General features: G+C 37.5%; 1 protein-coding gene across 8 annotated transcripts; it reads left to right on the plus strand.

Moving 5' to 3' along the window:
* Positions 1-1256: 1256 nt before the first annotated feature.
* LOC112500195 (phosphatidylinositol 4-phosphate 5-kinase 8-like) lies at positions 1257-21217 on the plus strand. 8 transcript variants are annotated; one of them, XM_025103552.1, is made up of 10 exons: positions 1257-3114; positions 3200-4343; positions 5317-5484; positions 15173-15338; positions 17531-17641; positions 17728-17915; positions 18430-18584; positions 19124-19292; positions 20268-20561; positions 20945-21217. In XM_025103552.1, exons 2-9 carry the CDS (start codon positions 3280-3282, stop codon positions 20551-20553), a joined length of 2307 nt encoding a protein of 768 aa, XP_024959320.1. In that variant the 5' UTR covers positions 1257-3114; positions 3200-3279; the 3' UTR covers positions 20554-20561; positions 20945-21217. The 8 variants fall into 8 exon arrangements, with proteins under 8 accessions (XP_024959320.1, XP_024959321.1, XP_024959323.1 ...); XM_025103553.1 differs by having other exon boundaries at positions 20975-21217; XM_025103555.1 differs by lacking the exon at positions 20945-21217 and having other exon boundaries at positions 3200-4123; positions 4217-4343; positions 20268-20643.
* The last annotated feature ends 347 nt before the right edge of the window (positions 21218-21564 follow it).

Below are 21564 nucleotides of genomic sequence, written 5' to 3' on the forward strand. Positions count from 1 at the left end.
GAACTCCTGATTTTCTAGAAAGTCAAAGACTACGATACCGTTAAGCTAAAAGCTCTTTGATAACAATAAAAGAAAACCCATGGTTTTGATTCGAATTTTGCTTGAAATCGAACTCTTTTAAGTAGCCACGAGCTATGTTAATTACAATTATTAACTTCATTTATTGTAACCAAAAAAAAAAGTCAACCACCTCATTTTTTTAAATTTTCATTCAATTGTTCCAACAATATTTACATAATTCATCAACTATCATAACATAATTCGAAATAAATGATCATAATGAGAAAAACATGTAATTATTATATTTTTTTAATCAATTAAATAAAAATTGGGTAGATGTCAGATTTGCATACGTTTTACTTTCCCAAACCCTATATTCATGTGGAATATATTAGGTTTTTTTTGGTGTGGTTAGCAATCTTATATTAAATGGGGACGCAATCAAACGAGAATCTCAAATCGTGTGATGATCATAAGAATTTGTAATTTAAGGTATTGTTTCTTATGATTTTTCTTTTTCATTCAATTGCTAGGATTTAAGATATTGATTAACATATATTTGTTTTGCTGTATGAAACCTTTTTATATGTATTTTAGTGAACAAAAACACGTTTTTATATCATTTTACCAGGAGGTCTCAAGTTCAAATGCGGTAATTCCAGGCTATCTGCAAAGTAGGTGTTCACCCTGAGATTAGTCGGCTTGTATAGCGAGTTGGATATCCAGGTTAATAAAAAAAACACGTAAAAAGGTTTCATATTGTGAAACAACTTATATTTTTCTACAAAAAATACTTATCAACTTATTATAAGTTTGAATGTTTTAACTTCTTCAAAAACTCCTTATTACCGCTTTAACAAAAGTGCTTATTATCGATATCACACCGGAATAAGTCAATAAATTATTTTTATAACCATTCCAAACACCCCCTAAAATATATAGGGAAGCAATTTTTTTTTTTAAATTACGAACGAGTTCATTTCTTATTTACTAAAACAAAGAATCGTCCAAACTTCAACTTAACACCTCACCATATATGCCTTGCGTCGGCATATAGTCGGCGAGAAGGACCAGGGAAACCCCTGAGACCGTTCATTTCTCATCCGACGGTCATCCTTCTCCAGACAATATTTTGCATGCTTGCGACGCATTCTACTATATTATTCCCCTTGAACGATGTTTGCCCCCTCCCCCCTAATTTTTTTCTAAAAAGCCCCCTCGCACTGAACTTCCCCAACGGCAGAATTTCTAGAGCGCGAATCTGATACTGGAGTTCCAAGTTCATATCTTATCAGACATTTGCTTCATCGGAAGATATCGTTTTTCTTTCTGATTTTCTGCAATATCAATCTCAATCTGGTATTTGATTTGATTTGATAGGTCACTTCTTCAATTTCGTCGGTGAGTATGTGTTGTTTTTTCTGGTAAAATTGAATTGGCGTTGAGTTTATGAGATTCTGTTTTGTGTTCTTCTTGGTATGCATGTTGTTCTTCCTGGAATTTCTATAGCATCGACGCTGGTATTAGTTTCAGCAAATTATGTTCGATTATGAAGCGTAAATCAGTAGAGAATCGAAATATCGAATATTATTTAGAAATTATGTATTTCGCTCTTGTTCATTAAAATCATAACTGAATTAAGATGTTTTAGTTTGATCATGTGTTAACTAATTTCATGGTGACTGCGTATATGAAGTGATCGGATTCTGTAGGAAAAATGTAGAAGAATATAATGCATTTATGAATTTTTTGTATTGATTAAACTATTAGAGTAGAAATGTTAAGGTGGAATGTGGAAGCGTCAAACTCGATCACTGGTCAATATTCAGTAGTACTTTCGTCCTTGGAATGTTTGATATTTGGTAAAGAAAAGTATATATCTTCTTGATTGCAATTTAGATAAACGTTTTAAACAGAGCTGATAAGGACTAGTCTCTCTATGTGTCAAGTTATATGTATATTCCTTTCAGTGTTCAAATATGTAGTGCTCAATAATTCTATATAATATAAGACCATCTATCTGTTTCCAAGCACACAGTTCCGTTGGTGTAGGTGAATTTTTTAAACAATGTATTTTTGAGAAGTCAAAATTATTTTTTATTTAAATTGTGTTGTTCATGTCTGGATTGAAGAATATCCTATTCTTGGACATCTTCAAAATCAAATTGGGATATTTAAATTCTGTTTGTCTGGGATGAAATGTCAACTATGATCTCTGCAGCTATTGTTTACTGTGACACATGTTACATTTTAACAAAAAAAACTTAATAGATAGTCTTTCAAATATTACTTTCCGCCAAGAAAAACAATTATGATCATGCATTAGTAGTCAGCTACTATCTTCATTATATGTGCAGAAGTCAGTGGTTAAGTTGTATAAGATGAATAAAAAACAAGGATGGTTTTAAAATTCAGGTGTGTATCTTTGCAAGTTCCCATTGTTCGTTTTGACATTGTATTCAGCTCCTTCTTGGGGTTCAGAAACAGTTCTGAATTGAGGTGAGATATCTGAAATATCAATGTAACAGGTGTTATGTTGCATTCTGATGCAAGGAGTTTTTGACAAACTGAAACAGGATTAGAAATCTATTATTTACTGGAGTAGAGTTCAGAAATTCAACTTAACCTGTCTATCCATGTGCTTGTACAAATTTCCCAGCAGGAAGAATAAAGTTGAAGTATATTGCATTTCAATCTTTTGGTCCAATTTTACTATTTCACAGGTTGCAAGGTTGTGACGGAATCATGATGTTTGCTTAACTCTGCTCCTATGATAGCTGTGTGCTATTGCATGGAATCGAGTTTATTTCTTGTACAAAGTGTCACAAAAGAATTTATAATAAAGAAAGCAAGGTCAATAATGAGTAACAAGGAAATATCCTAGAGATTACTCAAAAGTTTTTTTTAATGTAGCAATTTATGATTAGACTGGCACAGAAGACCGTTTAAGTACGTATTCAAATATCACTGCTATCCTTTCACATTTAATGTTATATCACTATTAGATAAATGCACTGCATTTCAGTTCGATTCCCACCTATTGAATTGTCTGACATTTTAATTTTCAGGACTGCATATCAGTGAATATTGACTAGCTGCAAAGAGAAGTTACAGGTACAGTGTTGATTTGCAACAATTTTCCATTTCATAAGTAAAAGTGTTGCATCAGTTACTCTTTAGCAAAAGAACTTGTTTGCAGGCATGCAGGCTTGCAAAACCATCTGTGAATTGTATTATCTCAATCTGACGATGATCTGCTGTATACCTTGAGGTTTCAGGATGAGTTCGGAAATCTTTTTAAATGGAGATGTGTACTTTGGTAATGTCAAGGGAATGATTCCCCATGGCAGGGGTAAGTACACGTGGTCCGACGGTACAGTTTATGAGGGTAGTTGGGTAGAAGGAAAAATGACTGGGGTGGGACGGATCACTTGGTCATCAGAAGCAAGCTATGAGGGTGATTTTTCTGGGGGTTACCTTGATGGTTTTGGTACATTGACGAATCCAGATGGGTCTACATACATAGGCTCCTGGAGGTTGAACATTCAGCATGGGTTTGGAAGAAGGCAGTATAGCAATTCTGATGTTTACGATGGTTCTTGGAAAGGAGGAGTGCATGAAGGCAGTGGCAAATATGCTTGGGGTAATGGTGACATGTATATTGGAAACTGGAAAGCGGGATCAATGTGTGGTAGAGGGGTGATGAAATGGCTGAATGGCGATCTGTTTGATGGCTATTGGTCAAATGGGTATAGGCATGGATCAGGAGTTTATAGGTTTGCAGATGGTAGTTATTATTTTGGGATGTGGACCAAGGGCCTCAAGGATGGACAAGGCACATTCTATCCTGCAGGAAGTACGCATCCATCTTCAAGAAGATTAGGCAAAAAGAAAGTTTTGGTAACTCCTAGTTCTTCCTTTAGGTCGGAGAGCCTCAAGGATAGGACACGAAGTATAGGCCGTAGTCTATCTGACAAGTTTTCCATTAGTGGATTCTTCAGAGACTCGGGTCAAATATCAAGTAAGAGAACATCGTTGGCCGAAGAGTGGAGCATTGGCGATTCTGCTAGGGAATTCTCTGCGTTCGACAAGACCGACACATTATCTCATACCTCTGATGAAGGTGGAAGTGAAGTAGATGATAATAGTACTGTAGTTTGTGAAAGGGAATATGTCCAAGGAGTTCTGATCAACGAAAGAACAAAGAATAATGCAGGATTGTTGGACAAAAAGGAGCAGCCGCGCAAATTTCAAATGAAGGAAGTGAAAAAGAGGTCATTTGCAGACCTGTTTGAAGGCAATAAAAGCTACTATCTGATGCTTAATCTACAACTAGGTATCAGGTAAAATGAACTAAACATGAAGGCCATGCCTTATCATTGCTCATAGGTCCCTCGGGCCGTATGTACGAGTGGAGTAGCAGTATATAATCAAGAAACAGTGAAGATAATAGGCAAAGCACACGAGTCAACACAATACACGCACTCATACACAAACACAAGGCATGTGATATCTATCATCTATATGACATTGAGTTACTTCCGCCAACAAAATGCATAGAACATATACCCTTGAGCCTATCACTTGTGCGGGAGAGGATGTTCGTAAAACTTTCTACGCACCAGAACTGATTCGGCAGACCTGGTTTAAGATTTTTCTCAACATTCTTCTATAATGATAGATACATGCAACTAAATCTGTCCAGTAGGATATTACTACAAACTCCACACAACTAGAGCCACTCTTGCCTGTACTGTTAAGTTCTGTGTACTGATTGAAACAAATAAAAAGAACTTTCGCACATGAATACTCTAAACTGAGTTCTATGCGGTACTTTTCTTGAATGTCTGTTTGGTTTTTTTAACTAGTGATTGAACCCCTGCTATGAATATCCTCTTTTATCAACCCATCTAAATTATGCTTTGGATCCATTTTTCTCTTGGCTGTGATAAAAACATCTCCTTGATTTTCTAATTTTTGGAGCCTAAATTTGATTCCTCAATCCATGACAGATCATGTACAGATGTGCATCACAATTCACAAATTCCTTATCCATGTCTGCAACCAGGTTTCTGATACTCGTATGAACACTGACCTGTACTTGTATCGAACCAAATAGAAGCAGATACTTATGTCCTATCAATCCTAGAAACCAAAGTACTATCAGCAAATACGTGGGCATGGATATTTTTGTACCACCCCATGCACCCAACTTTGAGTTCCAACTTCTTTTCACTTTCAGCCCAATTGGATTCTAAATTGTGGCTCTACTTCCTTTGTGGCACAAACTCATGTCTTGTGGTAATTGGTTTACAGGTACACTGTTGGCAAAATTACACCAGTTCCTACACGTGAAGTGAGATATTCAGATTTTGGAGAACGAGCAAGAATAAGGATGTATTTCCCCAAGAAAGGCTCACAATTGACACCTTCACACAGTTCAATTGATTTCTATTGGAAAGACTATTGTCCTATGGTCTTCAGGTATTTATTTGGCTGGTTCTGGAATACATGTGTTCTTTTTCTTTCTAGTCTTTCTTGAAGGACATATGATCAATTGATCATGCCATCTTTCTATGCAGTAGTAACCTTGACCATTATACTTCTTAACATTAAGTAGGATCATTGACTTTTTTTATGCTTATGAGAATAATTATAGACATCATTAATAAGATGAACTTGAAAGAGTATACTAGGAAGGGGTTAAGGAATTGTTGGAACTTCTTACTCTGCAGCCTAAGCATGTGCTAAGAGTACTCTACAGCGAGAGAGTGATTGTTTTCATTGTTCTCTTTATCATCAAGTCAACACTAGTGATGCAAGGCATGATGTTATTGACTCAAATCCAAGTGTGAGAATACGTTGAACCCCATTAGATTACTCTTCAAAAAATCCGTGAAGAGGGAAGGGAGATCCCGACGTATATGGAGGAGAAATGGTCCAAGTCTAGCCGATGTAGGAATCCAACATGCTCCCTCCAATAGAGGCTAGACGGGGATAGATTGTCCCTGAGTGTCGAGGCCCTAGAATGAGAGACCTTGTCGCTCCATTGCCGAGTAGAAATTGAGTTGCTGAATATTCTTGTATGTTAAAGTCTTTATAGAGTGAAATCAAGAAAGTTTTCATTTTTGGATTGAATAGTTAAGGGGCAAATATCAAGGTATACATCCTTTGTTGATCACAAAAAAATTCATGCATACATACATATATATATATATATATATATATATATATTTGTGTTCTCTTCATAATGAATCAAAAATCTAGTCAAAATGGGGCCCTAACAATGAACCACCACCCATTGTCAAAATGATGGTGGTGGTAAGAAAGCAGTACCATGGCAGTGCCAAGTCTGGGTGTGTCCTTGGTGGCTGCAGTCTGATTGGGCATGAAAACGCTTCCCACAAACTTTGCACAATTGATCCAACTCGCGAAGTGGGCAGTCGGGTGACCTATGAGTCGCATTATAGGTCGATCCGTCCCCAAGATTGAAGATTTTCACCCCAAAAGTTTTAAGACTTCTATAAATTATTTTAAAAGCCAAAACCCTTAGTATTTTAAGTTTCAAAATTTATGAAAGGGTAAAATGCAAGAAATAGCAACCTACTTTTACAAATTTCTTTATTATAGCATTGTATTTTCAGTTTTTCTTATTACAACAATGTACTTTCAAAATATTTTTTATTAGGGCATTGTACTTTCAATAATTTACCCGTTATAGCATTGGGTAACCTTTGAAATTAAATTTACCCATTATACCAAGTTTCTTTGCCACCTCATCATCCATGTAAGCTGTCCACATGTACGATAGTGCTGAAATGACATGTCTTATTATAACATTGTACTTTCAAAATCACTTTATTATAACATCACCAATTTCTATTACTATATTTTACTTTTAATTTAATATTTTTATCATTTAAACGTTGTAAATTTAATCAAATATGTTTACTAAAAATTATAATATCAGAAATTAAACATGTTTACAAGATCACTATTTCACGAATAAAAATATTTATAAAAAAGTGATGTCTGAATTGTAGACATGTTTAAAACAATTTTTATGAATATTTTTATTCGTGAAACATTGATCTTTTGTAAGCATGTTTAATTTTTGTTATTATAATTTTTAGTAAACATATTTTATAAAATTTACAATGTTTAAATGATAAAAATATTAAAATTAAAATTACAATGCTGTAACAGAAATTGGTAATGTCATAATAAAGTAATTTTGAAAGTACAACGCTATAATAAGAAATGTCATGTCAGCACTATCGTACATGTGGACAGCCTACGTGGACGATGAGCTGGCAAAGAAACCTGGTATAATAGGTAAATTTAATTTAAAAGGTTACCCAATGCTATAACGGGTAAAGTTCTGAAAGTACGATGTCCTAATAAAAAATATTTTGAAAGTACAATGCTGTAATAAGAAAAACTAAAAGTACAATCCTATAATAAGGAAATTTGTAAAAGTAGGTTGCTATTTCGCACATTTTGCTCTTTATGATATTGTTCCAAATAATAAGAAGATATCAATTAGAGTACTAGGTTCACTTAAAGTTTGTGAACTTAATAACTATGATTTTGAGAAAAAAGTTGGCAACCCAACCGGCCCCACACAGAACCCGCCTCCAAGGACACCAATGTGTGGGCGCATTTTTTGGTTCACTCAGCGGAATCAAACCCAGGCTCTCCATTAGAGCACTAGGGTCACATAATGTTTGTGAACTTAATAACTATAATTTTACCAATTTAGTCATGAGAAAGTATTCTAATTTCCGGTTCTACCGAAACCAAAAGTCTATTGACAATTAGAACTTCCAATTTTAACCCAAATCTACTTTCTTTTGTAAAAGAGGTTCGGTAATTTTTTTTGTGAAAGTATACTTTCCAACCCAAATGAGAAATATTTAGTTTCCAAGGGAAAACTATGAATATGTTCTAGTGGCCCACCAAAGCCCTTAAGTTTGAAAGCTCAAGTTTACAAATAGAGTTTTGATAACCTTATCACGTCAAAATGGTATCTAGGACCTTATTTACTAATACAAGAAGCTTGAAGTCGTCCTTTAATGGTAGAACATGAGATGAAAGATTTCTGAAGAAGAGAATATAGAAAGAATCATAGAGAAAGAAGTCATTCTTTTATTATCTTCATGCCTCTTCTCCAAGAATGAAACTTCTATTTATAGCTAGTAGAACTACAATCAATTGCTATCTTTAACGGAAAACTAACTGGAGTTTAGTTATAACAAACTCTAAATCCCTCATCATACTTTCCTTTTCCAAAAAGACTTGTCCTCAAGTCTATGTCAATCCTTTAACTTGTCTGGTGTGGAAGTACCTCTCTGGATCATCTTGTTCCATCTCACCATATTGCAGTATTCGCTATCCCCTGCTTGAATTTCAACCATAAACAGTTGTGCCTCCTTGAATTGACATTTATGTTGCCAAGGCTGATCACAAAAATAACACAAGCCTTTTGCAACTTTCTCGGCTCTCACATCTGCTGGAATATGTCCGAAATTCTTACTGGTTTTTGAGTGAAACTTTGCCAATGGAATTGTCATTGTCTTAGCTAAAGAAGTTGGTTATAGAGGTTGTTGGATGTTAGTTGGGGGGAATTGATAATAGAGGTGGTTGAATGTTATTGTTCATAGGTACTTGGAAGGTTTCGGTAAAATAAATTTATTGGGTTCTGTTTTTGAATTAATAAAACTCGAAGATTCTTCCTACAATCTTGCAAATTCTACTGCACCTTCCAATGAAGTAGGCTTGAATGCTCCTAAAATTGGCTTAACCGCATGCTTCAAACCCCAATGAAACTATCTAAAACATAAGAATCTGGTAGAGCATAGTTATTTTGCAACATTATTGCCAAAAGGTTCTCAAATTCGTTGATGTAAGTTTCAAATGAATCATGTTGTTGAAGCTTATTGAATTGCTCCACCACATTCACTCCCAATTCATCTTTGAACCGGGTTGTCGGATCAATAACAAAATTGTTCCAATCCACACTCCTCCTTAAGGACAAATAGCTAGAAACCCAATTTTTTGCCTTGTTGACCATGTTCAGTGAAGCTAGATCTACTCTCTGATCTTAAGGTGTTTTACACAATGAGAAGTATTGCAACACTTTCTTGTCCAAATTCTTGGATTAGAACCATCAAATATTGGAAAACCCAGTTTTGTTACGTACCCGAGAGTTCGAGGAGAGGCAGAGGATAATGTATGTTTATCCTAGAAGGGGCAGAGGGGTAAATCCAGATAGTGGCTAGGAGTTGGTTAGAGGAGAGAGAATAATAAATAGAGGGGAGTGACGTTTTTTTTGCGGGTTATGTTATTTCTTTTCCAATGTATTGGCTCTTAGCTCATAGCTTTTAGAGAGGGATCTTCCCTGGACAATCATTTGATTGCTTTTATCTTTTTAATGAAAATTACATCATCTTCTCCATTGAATTTCCTCTGTTCCGGTTAACTTGATTTTGTCATTCCTTATCATTGGTCCGACCTGCCATTTCTCTTGTTTTCCAACCTCATTTCCAAATTTCCGATGGAAACTGATGGGTTAACGAATTCAATTCAATGCAAAACGAGTAAGAACACATAAATGGCTTGAAAATGTAGTCGACGCATTCATGAGTCCAAAAGGCATCACGAGGTATTCGTAATGACCGTCATGAGTACGAAATGTTGTCTTCTCAACACTATCCGGGTGCATACGGATTTGATGATATCCCGATTTTAAATCGAGTTTAGAAAAAAATTGAGCCCCGTGTAATTCATCAATGAGTTCCTCAACCATGGGAATCGGAAATTTATCTGCCACCATAGCCTTGTTAAGAGCTCTATAATCCACACACATCCTCCACGTTTGATCTTTCTTCCGTACTAAGATAACAGGGCTCGAGAAAACGCTTTTACTGGGCCGTATCATACCAAGAGAAAGGAGTTCCTGCACCTATCGTTCAATCTCTGTTTTTTGCACATGGAGATACCGATAGGGACGAACACATATTGGGTTATGAGGAGAAAGGAGAGTGATAACATGATCATGAGTTCTCGCTGGAGGAAGGCCAGACGATGTCTGAAAAGCCTTCGGAAACTGACTTAAAAGCAATTGTAAGGTTTTCCCTTGCGTCGTGGTTGAATCATCTCCAAAACCCACATCATTTGCCGGTAGGGAAGAAGTGGCAGCTAGTGATCCTTCAGAAGTAATCAACCATTGTTGTAGAGAATCAAAGGACCCCTGAGTTACACACATTCCTTGAAGAAAAACTGAGACCCCATTAAAATTGAATTTCATCCAAGCCTTCTCCCAATTGTGGACCACTTCTCCCAATGTTCTAAGCCAAGCCATACCCAAAACCAACTCCAGTTCTCCAGCATCGAAAATCAACATACCCACAGTGAATTCATGATTTCCCACCAATACTTGGAGATTAAGACATTGTTTATCAACAAGTATTTTATGATCATCCCCCAATTTGATACTAATTCCCGAACAACAATTAAAAGGTAGGACCAAAGATGTTACCAAATATTGAGAAATGAAATTATGAGTTGCTCCGCTGTTGACTAGGATGGTAATCGGAATATCTCGAATTGCCCCTTCAAACTTCATCATCTTGCCCCCTGGTGTCACCTCAGTGGAAACCCTAAAAGACTCCAAAGCGGCACACATTCCCGACGGAACCTGCTCCTCTCCTGTAATGGTTTGTTCGTTGGAAGTCTCTAAATAACAGAGGTACCCTGTAGCCAAATCATCTTCATCATCGCCCAGCATTAATACTCGTAGCTTCCCTTCGGGACACTTATGAGCTGGCCGAAATTGTTGTCCACATCGAAAACATAACCCTTTTTTGCGGCGCTCTTCCCATTCCGTTCGAGTAAGAGAGCGATACCTCCGATCCTTTTGATTACCGAAAGGACTGTCGGAAGTTGGAGACCCATATGGACGAGAATTATGAGAGGACTTAGAACTCAATGAACGATCCATGAATTTAGGTGTAAATGGGCCTCTACCATCTGGACGGCCCAAGGTAAAAGCGTTGACATCCCCTTGACGCACTGGACTAACACCAGAACCCTGATGATAACGAAAGCGGGAGTGAGACAGATTACCTGATGACGGACGTAGCATCTCTTCGACGTCCTTTGCTAAATAGATAGCGTCCAAACGTGACTGAGGACGGTGTAACCGAACCCATTTTTAACCTCATCTCGTAACCCTGCCACAAAATATTCCAATGCCCGCGCTTCCGGTAATCGAGGAACCAACGACAGAAGGTATTCAAAATCGTCGATATAATCATGAATGGAGGAGGATTGCTTAATGGTAGCAAGCTGTTCGTAAGGATTTTGGATCTCCAATCCACTTAATCGTTGCAGCAATTCAGCCTGAAATTGCTCCCAGGTAAGCGCCTCATGAACCTGCATGACGATGGTGAACCAATGTTAAGCCACCCCCATCATACTTAATTGTGCCAAACGCAGTCGAAGATGAGCCAGAGTGATGTTGATGTCAAAATACAAATTGGCCTTTTGAACCCATCCCTGAGGGTCAAAACCAGAAAACTCCGGTAATTTGACTTTCTTCACTGCCCAAGGTAAACCATTGGCGACTGTGTGAGGGTTATAGCCACCACCACCAGGTCCTCCACCGTTGTTGTGAACATCGAAGAAGGGACCCGAAAATTGATCACCTAATCCCGAACCACTCCCTGAATCCGGAAACTGGTGTTTTCCTTCTTGTTTCATCCCTCCCAACATGATTTTACGAAATTCGCAGGATTCAGTCCTATCCACCTCCAAGGTCTGCAGAGTGGTTTTGATATCGGTAACATCCGCTTGAAGTTGATGAAGAAGCTCCTCATGTTGCTCAATTCGATGTTGAACAGAACGAGTTTCCATCGATAACGAGACGGAAAACAAAAGAAATTGCAGGTTAAGGGCAGGTCAAGGGCAGGTTGGACCAATGATGGGTTAACGAATTCAATTCAATGCAAAACGAGTAAGAACACAGAAATGGAAGGAAGGAGATGATGATTTCATTGAACTTAAATCGGACAGAGTACAAAGAAGAAACTCAGGGAAACCCCTCTCTCACAATCAACAGATTGGAGCCTAAACAATCATGAAAGAAAACAGAATACCCGACTCAGTTATCACCCTCCACTATTTATTCTTCTCTCTCTTCTAACAAACCTCAGCCACTTTTATCATTTCCCTTTTTACCCCTTCTAGAATACACATGCAATATTCTAGGCTTATTTGCATCGTCTTTAATTAATTCCCGATTCGTATCAGAAACACGTTCCATTCAATCTCGTTTTGAGCAACATGAGGAAATTATTCAGCGCTTACAGTCTGATATTGGTGGAAATCAAGCCGACAATTCAGATTTTGGAGGCTGATCGAGTTGAGTCCAGCGAATTTCGCAAAGTGATGATGGGGTGGGTGAAACAACAAGGAAAACATCAGATGGGGGATTTCAGTGGTTTCTCTGGCACCATCGATCCACCTTTTGGGTCTGGTGAATCGCTTGGTGGGGGTCCGACTCCGCCTAAAACCACCGATGGCCTTCCATGGGCTATAAAGAAGATCAAATTGCCGGAGTTTAACGGGTTCGGTCCGCAAGGATGGATTCAGAAAGCAACTCCGTATTTCGATATTAACGGTACTCCTCCTTCCCTCTGACTTCGTTTGGCTCAATTGAGTATGGTAGGGGTTGCTCAACATTGGTTTACAATTGTTAAGCAAGTTCATGATTCTATTACTTGGGACCAATTTCAAATTGAATTGTTACAACGATTAGCGGTTTGGAAATCCAGAATCCGTATGAACAATTGGCGACTATTAAGCGATCCTCTTCCATTTACGATTACATCGATGATTTTGAGTATTTGGTGTCCTTAGTTCCTAAATTGCCAGAGTCCCAAGCTTTGGGGTATTTTATCGTTGGTTTACGTGATGAAGTCAAACGTTGGGTACGATTGCATTGTCCTCAGTCTAGGTTGGATGCCATGTACTTGGTTAAGGATGTGGAAGAAATGCTCCGACCCACTACCGGTAACATCTCCCAACCCGTTTCCGTTACCAACAACAGGGTGGGCTTGGGTCTGCTCCACACATGGATCGTTCTTCATTTATGGGCCGGATTTAGTCAAAGGGGCCCATATCTTCCAAACCTGGTGATAGGGTCTTTCCGTCTCGTAATGACTCTAATCACATTTCTTCCCCAAATCGTGAATCAGGGTCTGGTTCTTCGGAGGTTGCGCAACTCCTGCATCGTGATCGGGGAATTCGCTCCCTTACACGATCGGAATGGGAAGATCGTCGTAAGAAGGGTTTATGTTTTCGTTGTGGCCAACAGTTTGGTCCTGGTCACAAATGCCCGGAGGGAAAGTTAAGGGTGCTGCTATTAGGGGATGATGAGTATGGTGTCGATTAAGGTAATCACTTTACATTAGAAGAAGACCAACCAGAGATTGATCAACCAACTGATCATTCTGTGCTTGGGTTGTATACAACGTTGGAATTTTTTGGGGCTACCTCGGTGACATCAGGGGGTAAGACATTGAAATTGGAAGGATCGATACGAGATATACCAGTTGTGATTTTGGTGGATAGTGGGGCAACTCACAATTTTGTTTCTCAACAACTAGTACTCTCATTGGGTCTTCCATACACGTTGTTTGGAGGTATCAACATACGATTGGGAGATGGTCATAAAGTGTTTGTTACTCACCGTTGTGTTAATCTTCAAATCCTAGTAGAGGTTGTACATTTTATGTGAATGCATTGGTGTTTGATACTGTACATTTTAAGTCTTGCATGCGTTTTATGCATCAGGGTGAATCTGTTCTAATTCAAGGGTTGACTCCTTCTCAACAGCCTCTAGCTCCCTTCAAACTTGATTAGCTTATGATGAAACAGCTCCTCTTGTTCCCAAGTCTTCCTGTCAAATCAAGGGGTTTGTTTCCAGGGACCTCTCTTCCCTCCAAAGTCAGTTTCCGGATGCAAGTCTTGAGGACAAGACTTTTTTTGAAGGCAGGAGTAACGATACGAATGCTGATTTATTATTACCAAAAGTCACTAAGCCTAGGATAATGTATGTTTATTCTAGAAGGGCAGAGGGGTAAATCCAGATAGTGGCTAGGAGTTGGTTAGAGGAGAGAGAATAATAAATAGAGGGGAGTGACGTTTTTTTGCGGGTTATGTTATTTCTTTTCCAATATATTGGCTCTTAGCTCATAGCTTTGAGAGAGGGATCTTCCCTGGACAATCATTTGATTGCTTTTATCTTTTTAATGAAAATTACATCATCTTCTCCATTGAATTTCCTCTGTTCCGGTTAACTTGATTTTGTCATTCCTTATCAGAATTGGATCCTCCATTGTTGTTAATCCTTGTCGGATCAGAAGAAGATTCTGATAGAGGCGATCCTCTCATCTCATGCATCATCTGTATCATTTTCTTACTTTGATCTTCAAATTGTTTGTTTTGATCTTCAGTTTTCTTCTCTAGGGTTTTGATTTCTTCCTCCATCCCTGACGATTTTCTTGTTATCGGAGGGGTCAGACTTGCTTGCTTCATTGGAGAAACTCAAAAGAATACGGGGTTTATGCTCCGATACCACTGATACAGGAAGCTTGAAGATGTCCTTCAATGGCAGAACATGAGAAATGAGGATTTAGGAAGATAATAGAGAGAGATTTATAGAGAAAGAAGGTCATTCTTTTATTATCTTCATGCCTCTTCTACAAGAATGAAACTTCTATTTATAGCTGGTAAAACTACAATCAATTGCTATCTTTAACAGAAAACTAACAGGAGTTTAGTTATAACAAACTCTAACTCCCATATTAGTTATGGGATGCATATTATGTAAATTTAAGCTTCCACAATCAATCTAACTGATAATCAACTCTTATTAATGAAAGGATGTTCATCGAGTTGGATTTATATAATGAACTCCGCCATATTGATGATGCCTTGTGGTTAGAGGGATAAGGGTTTCTTGGGTGAGGGGTGTCACATTTTGTGTCTGATGAACTTGAATATCTTTTTTGGTAAGTGTTGGGAACCCTTTACGTGATATTCTACTGTCCATGTTACATTGATGTTTGTGTAGTTTTAATATATCATGATGGAGTTTCTTTTTCAGGAATTTGAGGGAGATGTTCAAGTTAGATGCTGCAGAGTATATGATGTCCATATGTGGCGATGATGGTTTAAGAGAGCTGTCTTCTCCAGGGAAAAGTGGCAGCCTTTTCTATCTCTCTCATGATGACAGATTTGTGATTAAAACTTTAAGAACATCCGAGCTGAAGGTTTGAATCTACCAAAATATGTGTGTGGTGCTTTATTAGCATCTTAATATTTTTCTATCTTTATATAATTTTTATATAAATGTATTGCACTTCTCTGTTTGCACAACATGAAAGGTAAATTCAAGTGTGTTTTTTGCTGGTTCAGTATTGGTACTTCTGGCTTTCTCTATACGAATCAGCTTTCATCATCTTTTCTCTCTCTGTCTCTTTCTCTCTCTGTGTGTGTCTAATGCCTCCCTCTGTATTTCTTGCACATGCTGCCTAAATTAGTCATTGCTATATAATGCTACAAAATAAACAGTTATAATATTGAATTTAGTTCCCTTTCCATGTGGTCTTAGAAGCTTAGGTTCAAGTTCCAACCAAAAAAATTGTGGAAGAGGTTCCTGACCTGTTGATCAATATGTAGAGAGGAATAATAGTGTAGGAAACTGAAGGTATTGTTGCAATTTAGTTGGTTTTTGTGTGTATCGTCAAAGCACTTAAAGTTTTGTTTCATAAAATTCCTAGATTACATATGAGAGTCCTAGATTAGGCTATTAGCAATGAGAAGCTTTGCAATTCGTGCCCTGAGACCAGAAGCGTCCTGGATTTTGTGTAACTACTTAAGAAGGATACTGCATCCACCTTAGGTTTTCCAGACAGATTATCTTCGTATCATTAATTGCTGTATATGATGAGCTTCAAAAGAAAAACAAAGTACTGCTAATATAAAAGTAAAATTTCAGTCTCCTATTTTCATATAAATAAACGGTGTCTACTCTTTACCCCATTGGGTTCTCTTCCGTGTTGACACATTTCTCACTCAATTTACCTTTAAATGTTAATTTTTAATGAGAGATCTGATAGTTGCATTATATTGGTGATTGTTTGGTCTGCTAGTTTTTCCCTGATAGACAAATCTTACCCTCTCTAACTCTTGGGCAGCTATTTTAAGTTTGTTGTGCTTGGGAATAGATGTGTAGTTCTTACTCCTTTTTTGATTGAGTCGATGCAAATATGTTGATATTTCTTCTGATAACCTCTTGATACTAAAGAGGTTGGCAAGCTAACCTTCAAGTCACTCTTGAATGTTGCTTGTGCAATTACCATTTCCAACTTCACATACAAGGCAAAGTCGAAATCTTTCATTAGTGGTGTGCCTAGCTTTGATAAGGCATGGGGCTCGACCCCCGTGGAACTTCATATTTTGGGCCTCCTCATGTGATACTAACACTGATCTAATTGCAAATAAAATAAAGGTGTGATGAAAAAAGATAAAGAGGCTTGTTAAGGCTTGCAAAGTGTCATCCTTTGACCAGTAGCATGCTTAGCTATTTATAGCCGAAGTTCCTCAACTGTTTGCACTACCACTACCCCGAATACCTCACTACTGGTTCAGGTTATGTCATGCGGGTTCATGTCTCCTAGAATATTCTACTGTTGACATCCGTCTCACTAACTTTCATGCATGTTCCAATCTAACCTCCTAGTCTCTACAATTCCTGTTGAAGCAGTGATCTAGCTAACAACTAAGTTTTCCAGGAGTGTCACAACTGCACATCGTTAAAGGTTCTTGGCTTGAGTCAACTACCGGTCTCTTTCTGTTAGGCATTGTGACTAGTCACTAGTCCTCGTACTTGGCTAGGGCCATTCATAGCACTTGATCTCCTTAGCTTGTTTTTGGGATGTCTTCAACACTGTAGATGCATCTTCTATGACTTGCTCTTTTCAAGGCTTCTTTGACCTTGTTGGGCTTACTCAAAATGATCCCCCCTGTTGTGGTCTTTTAACACCTGCACAATCGCTACTAACGACAAATTAACACAAGAGTACCTTGGAGATATATGAGCATGTAGGTTTTCGATACTATTAATTCATGATATCATGATTCGCAAATTGATGGGTTGATGTTGGTAAGCTTCCTAGAAGTTTGTTTTTGTTTAGTTAAATGAAATGATATTCTATCATGATGATTACATTTCTTGATGACCTACATCAGGGTGTACTGTATAGTAACTGTATGCATGTCTGCTTTCTAGCTCAGTTATTCCTGCATAGGTAATTGGCAACTGATTTACTGCTTTGTGATTTTAGTACATTCATAACTTGTTAAACTCACTACCACTCTATTCACATGGCTCAAGAATTGTGCATTTTTTTCTGAACGGAAGTAGAAAGTGTTGACATTGTCTTCTTATGATATTCTGTAGGTTTTACTAAAGATGCTTCCTAGTTATTACAAACACGTAGAAGCACATGATAACACTCTGATCACTAAGTTCTATGGCCTGCATGAGATAACATTGAGAGGTGGCAAGAAGGTATCTGGCCTTTTATCCACTTATTCTGCTTTCCATAGTTTATAGTGATCAATATAATTAATTTTTATTTTAATCTCATTTTTTAGGTTCAGTTTGTTGTCATGGGAAATATGTTTTACACAGAACTTCGGATACACCGTCGTTATGATTTAAAGGGTTCTTATCAAGGGAGAAGTACAAATAAGGATGACATAGAAGAGGGTACCACATTAAAAGACCTTGATCTTGCTTATGATTTCCATATGGACAAGTCATTGCGTGATGCACTTTTCAAGTAAGTTTGTTAGAACCACATCAATATAAGAATTATCCACTCTTATAAAAGTAAGATGTCGGCGTTAGAGCTTTGAAGATCCTAGATTTGATACTTAACAATAGTACACAGAATTTCTAGCCATCTGTGGATGTGCACTACCTAACTTTTCATGAAGGCGTCACCTCTTTTGAGTTCCAACCGAACAAATCACTCTGACATGCATATAATTTATATAACTTGTATAAGTTGTCAAATTTCCTTTGTACCTATGATCAAACAACATATGTTGTTGAACATTACATTGATGATTGGAGCAGAGAAAAAGAGACAAATGTATATGCATTTAAAGAGACTAAGCATTGCACATTGCTTTTATGCTTTAACTGATTTAGTGATTTTCCCTATGTTTCCTCTTTCTATAATTTGTTCGTAAACTCAAACTTAGGTTTGTTATGCCATCATCTATGTCAACTATTCCGTTTGTACTATTGTTTTTAATATTTCACTCGAATTCCCTCCTAACTTTTTGCAGACAAATATCTTTAGACTGCAAATTTTTGGAATCTCAACGGATTATCGATTATAGCCTTCTTCTGGGACTGCATTTTAGAGCTCCTGAGCATTTGAAGACTCTCTTAGAACCGCCAGATGCATTCCACAGGCCTGAAAAAGCTCCTGCTGATGATGGTAAAGTTATGTCTCTATACTTGAGCTTGTAACGAACTATACTTGACTTGAAGCTAAGTGTTGTGTGAAAATCAATTTGTCTGGATTTTTATCATTGAACAATAAGCTTTGGGAAAGCTTTTTCCGTGTTGGCTACATGGTGCCTTTTTTTCCTTTCCACTTCCTGTTGGCTTATTTGAAATAATCATGTCAATTTCCTTTACACATGCATTTGAAGAAGTATAACTACCCGTCATCCTAAAATGTACGTAAGGTTCCTAGAAAGACAAGATTGAAATATGTTCGGAATATTCCGTCTCCATCCAAATTTAGTCATGGAAAATATTGTAGGATATCCAAAGGAAGATATTACATAACAAATGAATCCCTAGTTGAAACAGGATAGCTTCCCAATCTTGCTTTTTTTAATTCTATTCCCGTTGCTGTTTCTGTAATCTATCATGGCACTTGTCTTTGTTTCATTATTTCATTATCATGCACGTATTTGTATACATATTCTTGCTTAAATGTAATTTACAGATCTCTTGTGCTTCTTTTAGGTACAATTTGTCATCTGGACCGTTCAATTCCTCCAAAGGGACTTCTCCTGGTGACACATGAACCGAATTCTGTAAATACTGCTCCAGGTCCACACAGTAGAGGAAGTACCTTGAGAGCATTTTCTGTAGGGGACAAGGAAGTTGATCTCCTTCTTCCTGGTACTGGAAGGTATTGGTTCTGCTCTGTGTTCACTTTTGTTGTAAAGCTGATATATTGCAGCATAACCATTATTTATTTTATGAAGATTGACACAAAAACTTTACTAATTTACTTGCGAATAGGATAGTGATGCATTTCCGTAACAGTTAACACTTCAAATTTACTCCATAAAATCATGTCGGTCTTTAAAAGATCACCCTTTGGACTGCAAAATTCAGAGCATGACTTGAGCTGGAAGAGTGTTAGTATTATCAGTGGAATGTCCAGGTCAAATTTGTATCTTGGAAGAGGCGGATTAGGGTAGTCGAGAACTTTTAGGACTGTTTCAGGTCCTGCAGTTGGGCGAAAGGGGGTAGGAGGGTAGTGGGTGGGGTGGGGGAAATTAGCGAGTCGACAGATAGGTTTCCAGTACCCTAGATTAGATCGAGGAGGAAATCTTTGGAGTTTCCCGGGTGCCTTTTAGCTAGGTCTTCTCGTTTTGCTTGTCACATGAAAAAATTCCGATTGTTTCAGGCTCTTTGCAATGTTTTCTAAATCTGTTGTTAGTTTATTTATTTTCTGCAAAACCGTGGCTTCTTGTTAAGCTTTCAAATCGTTTTCGTAAGTTTGGTGTCTTTTGGAACAACCTCTTGCTCCTTGAGGCACAGAGATTTGCTTACATCTTAAATTCCCCCCCCCCCCCTCCCCAAAAAAAATCCCCTTGTGGCCATGGAGGTTCAAATGCAATGACTCCGGGTTATCTGCAAAGCAGGTGGTCGGCCTGGGATTAGTCAGCTTGCATAGCGGGTTGGATATCCAGGTTAATCAAAAAAAAGAAAAAAAAACCTACCCTAACTCCAGATTGGATTTATTGGTTTGGTTCGGTATGTTAAATTTGTTGTCATTGAATTGAACCAAGATTCCATGAAATGACCAAGAGTGTAGACTTTAATTTCATAAAATACCTCTTCCTGTTTTACCTAATCTCTCGAAACCCTCTTTCAGGTTACGTGTGCAATTAGGCGTAAACATGCCAGCTCAGGCAAACCATAAGGTCTCACAGGATGTTTCAGGTTCCACAGAAGTGGAACTTTTCGAGGTCTATGATGTTGTTCTCTATCTCGGTATTATCGATATACTCCAGGAATACAATGTGAGAAAGAAAATAGAGCACGCATATAAATCCGTACGCCACGATCCCATGTCAATATCCGTTGCTGATCCCAAGTTTTACTCTAAACGTTTCTTCAATTTTCTGGAGAAGGCTTTCCCTGCTGATACAGATACTTGAAGTTGCAGGTTTAACATGTCTATACTTTGAAACCACATGAACTTCAATGTAGCACTTGATATATATATTCTTATTTACAAATCCTTCTCTTATCACTTGTATAGTTAGAGTTATAGATGCCGTACATACGTGCTGTATTATGTGCTTTTATATTTTCTTAACTCGAGAGTTGCAGCATTTGAAATGTCCGAAGCGTATTATGTTTTTGCCAGTAATATATAGTGGTTTAAGAGATTGCTTTAGATGAAATTGGTAGTCTCTAAAAATGTTAGAAAATGTCATTGATTGACAATATATCCATGCTCATTCCTCAATCACTAATCCATCATTGTTTCTGTTTTGACTTTGACTTTTTTTTTTTTCTTTTTTTGCTTTTCTGAACAAAAACAAGACATGGGTCTTTTCGTTGTAAAAAGTGCAGGGTTGGATTGAAGCCCTTTTGTGTGTGTGGCCTGGCTTTCCATTTGGTCTTTGGATTCTCAACAAAAATACTGGAATTCACAGCAAATGAAGGGCCCACAATCTGGAGATGAATGTGATGGCACGCTCAGAGACTACATCTTGTAAGTTTCTTTTCTCTTTCTTCATACTTATTCTTCCCAAATTTTGAATGCTATAAGTGCCGTTTGTTAAACACTTACCCGATAAGTGTTTAACGGTAAAATTTAACACTATTATTTACTTACCGGGTAAGATTTTAGTCTACCAAAACAACATCATATGCAACAATTTACCCGGTAAGCACTTACTGTGGTAAGAGTCGTCGCCCTCCCTCTTACCGGGTAAGATTCTTGGCCCTTACCATATTCACCCGGTGAGGTAATGTGACTTGATAAACACTTACCCAGGTAAGTGTTTGGTAAACGACCCCTAAGTTAAAAAACATATATGTTCATTAGGTCTAGTTTTACATAAATCTTATGGATTTATTAATGTTTCTTTATGTTTGAGTACGTAGTCTTCTGATATGTTTAATTTTTAATACAAATATAAAATTATATTTGTATTAAT

This window comes from Cynara cardunculus (assembly GCF_001531365.2).
Source record: "Cynara cardunculus var. scolymus isolate 2C chromosome LG 17, CcrdV1, whole genome shotgun sequence".
In the NCBI taxonomy this organism is placed as follows: Eukaryota; Viridiplantae; Streptophyta; class Magnoliopsida; order Asterales; family Asteraceae; genus Cynara; species Cynara cardunculus.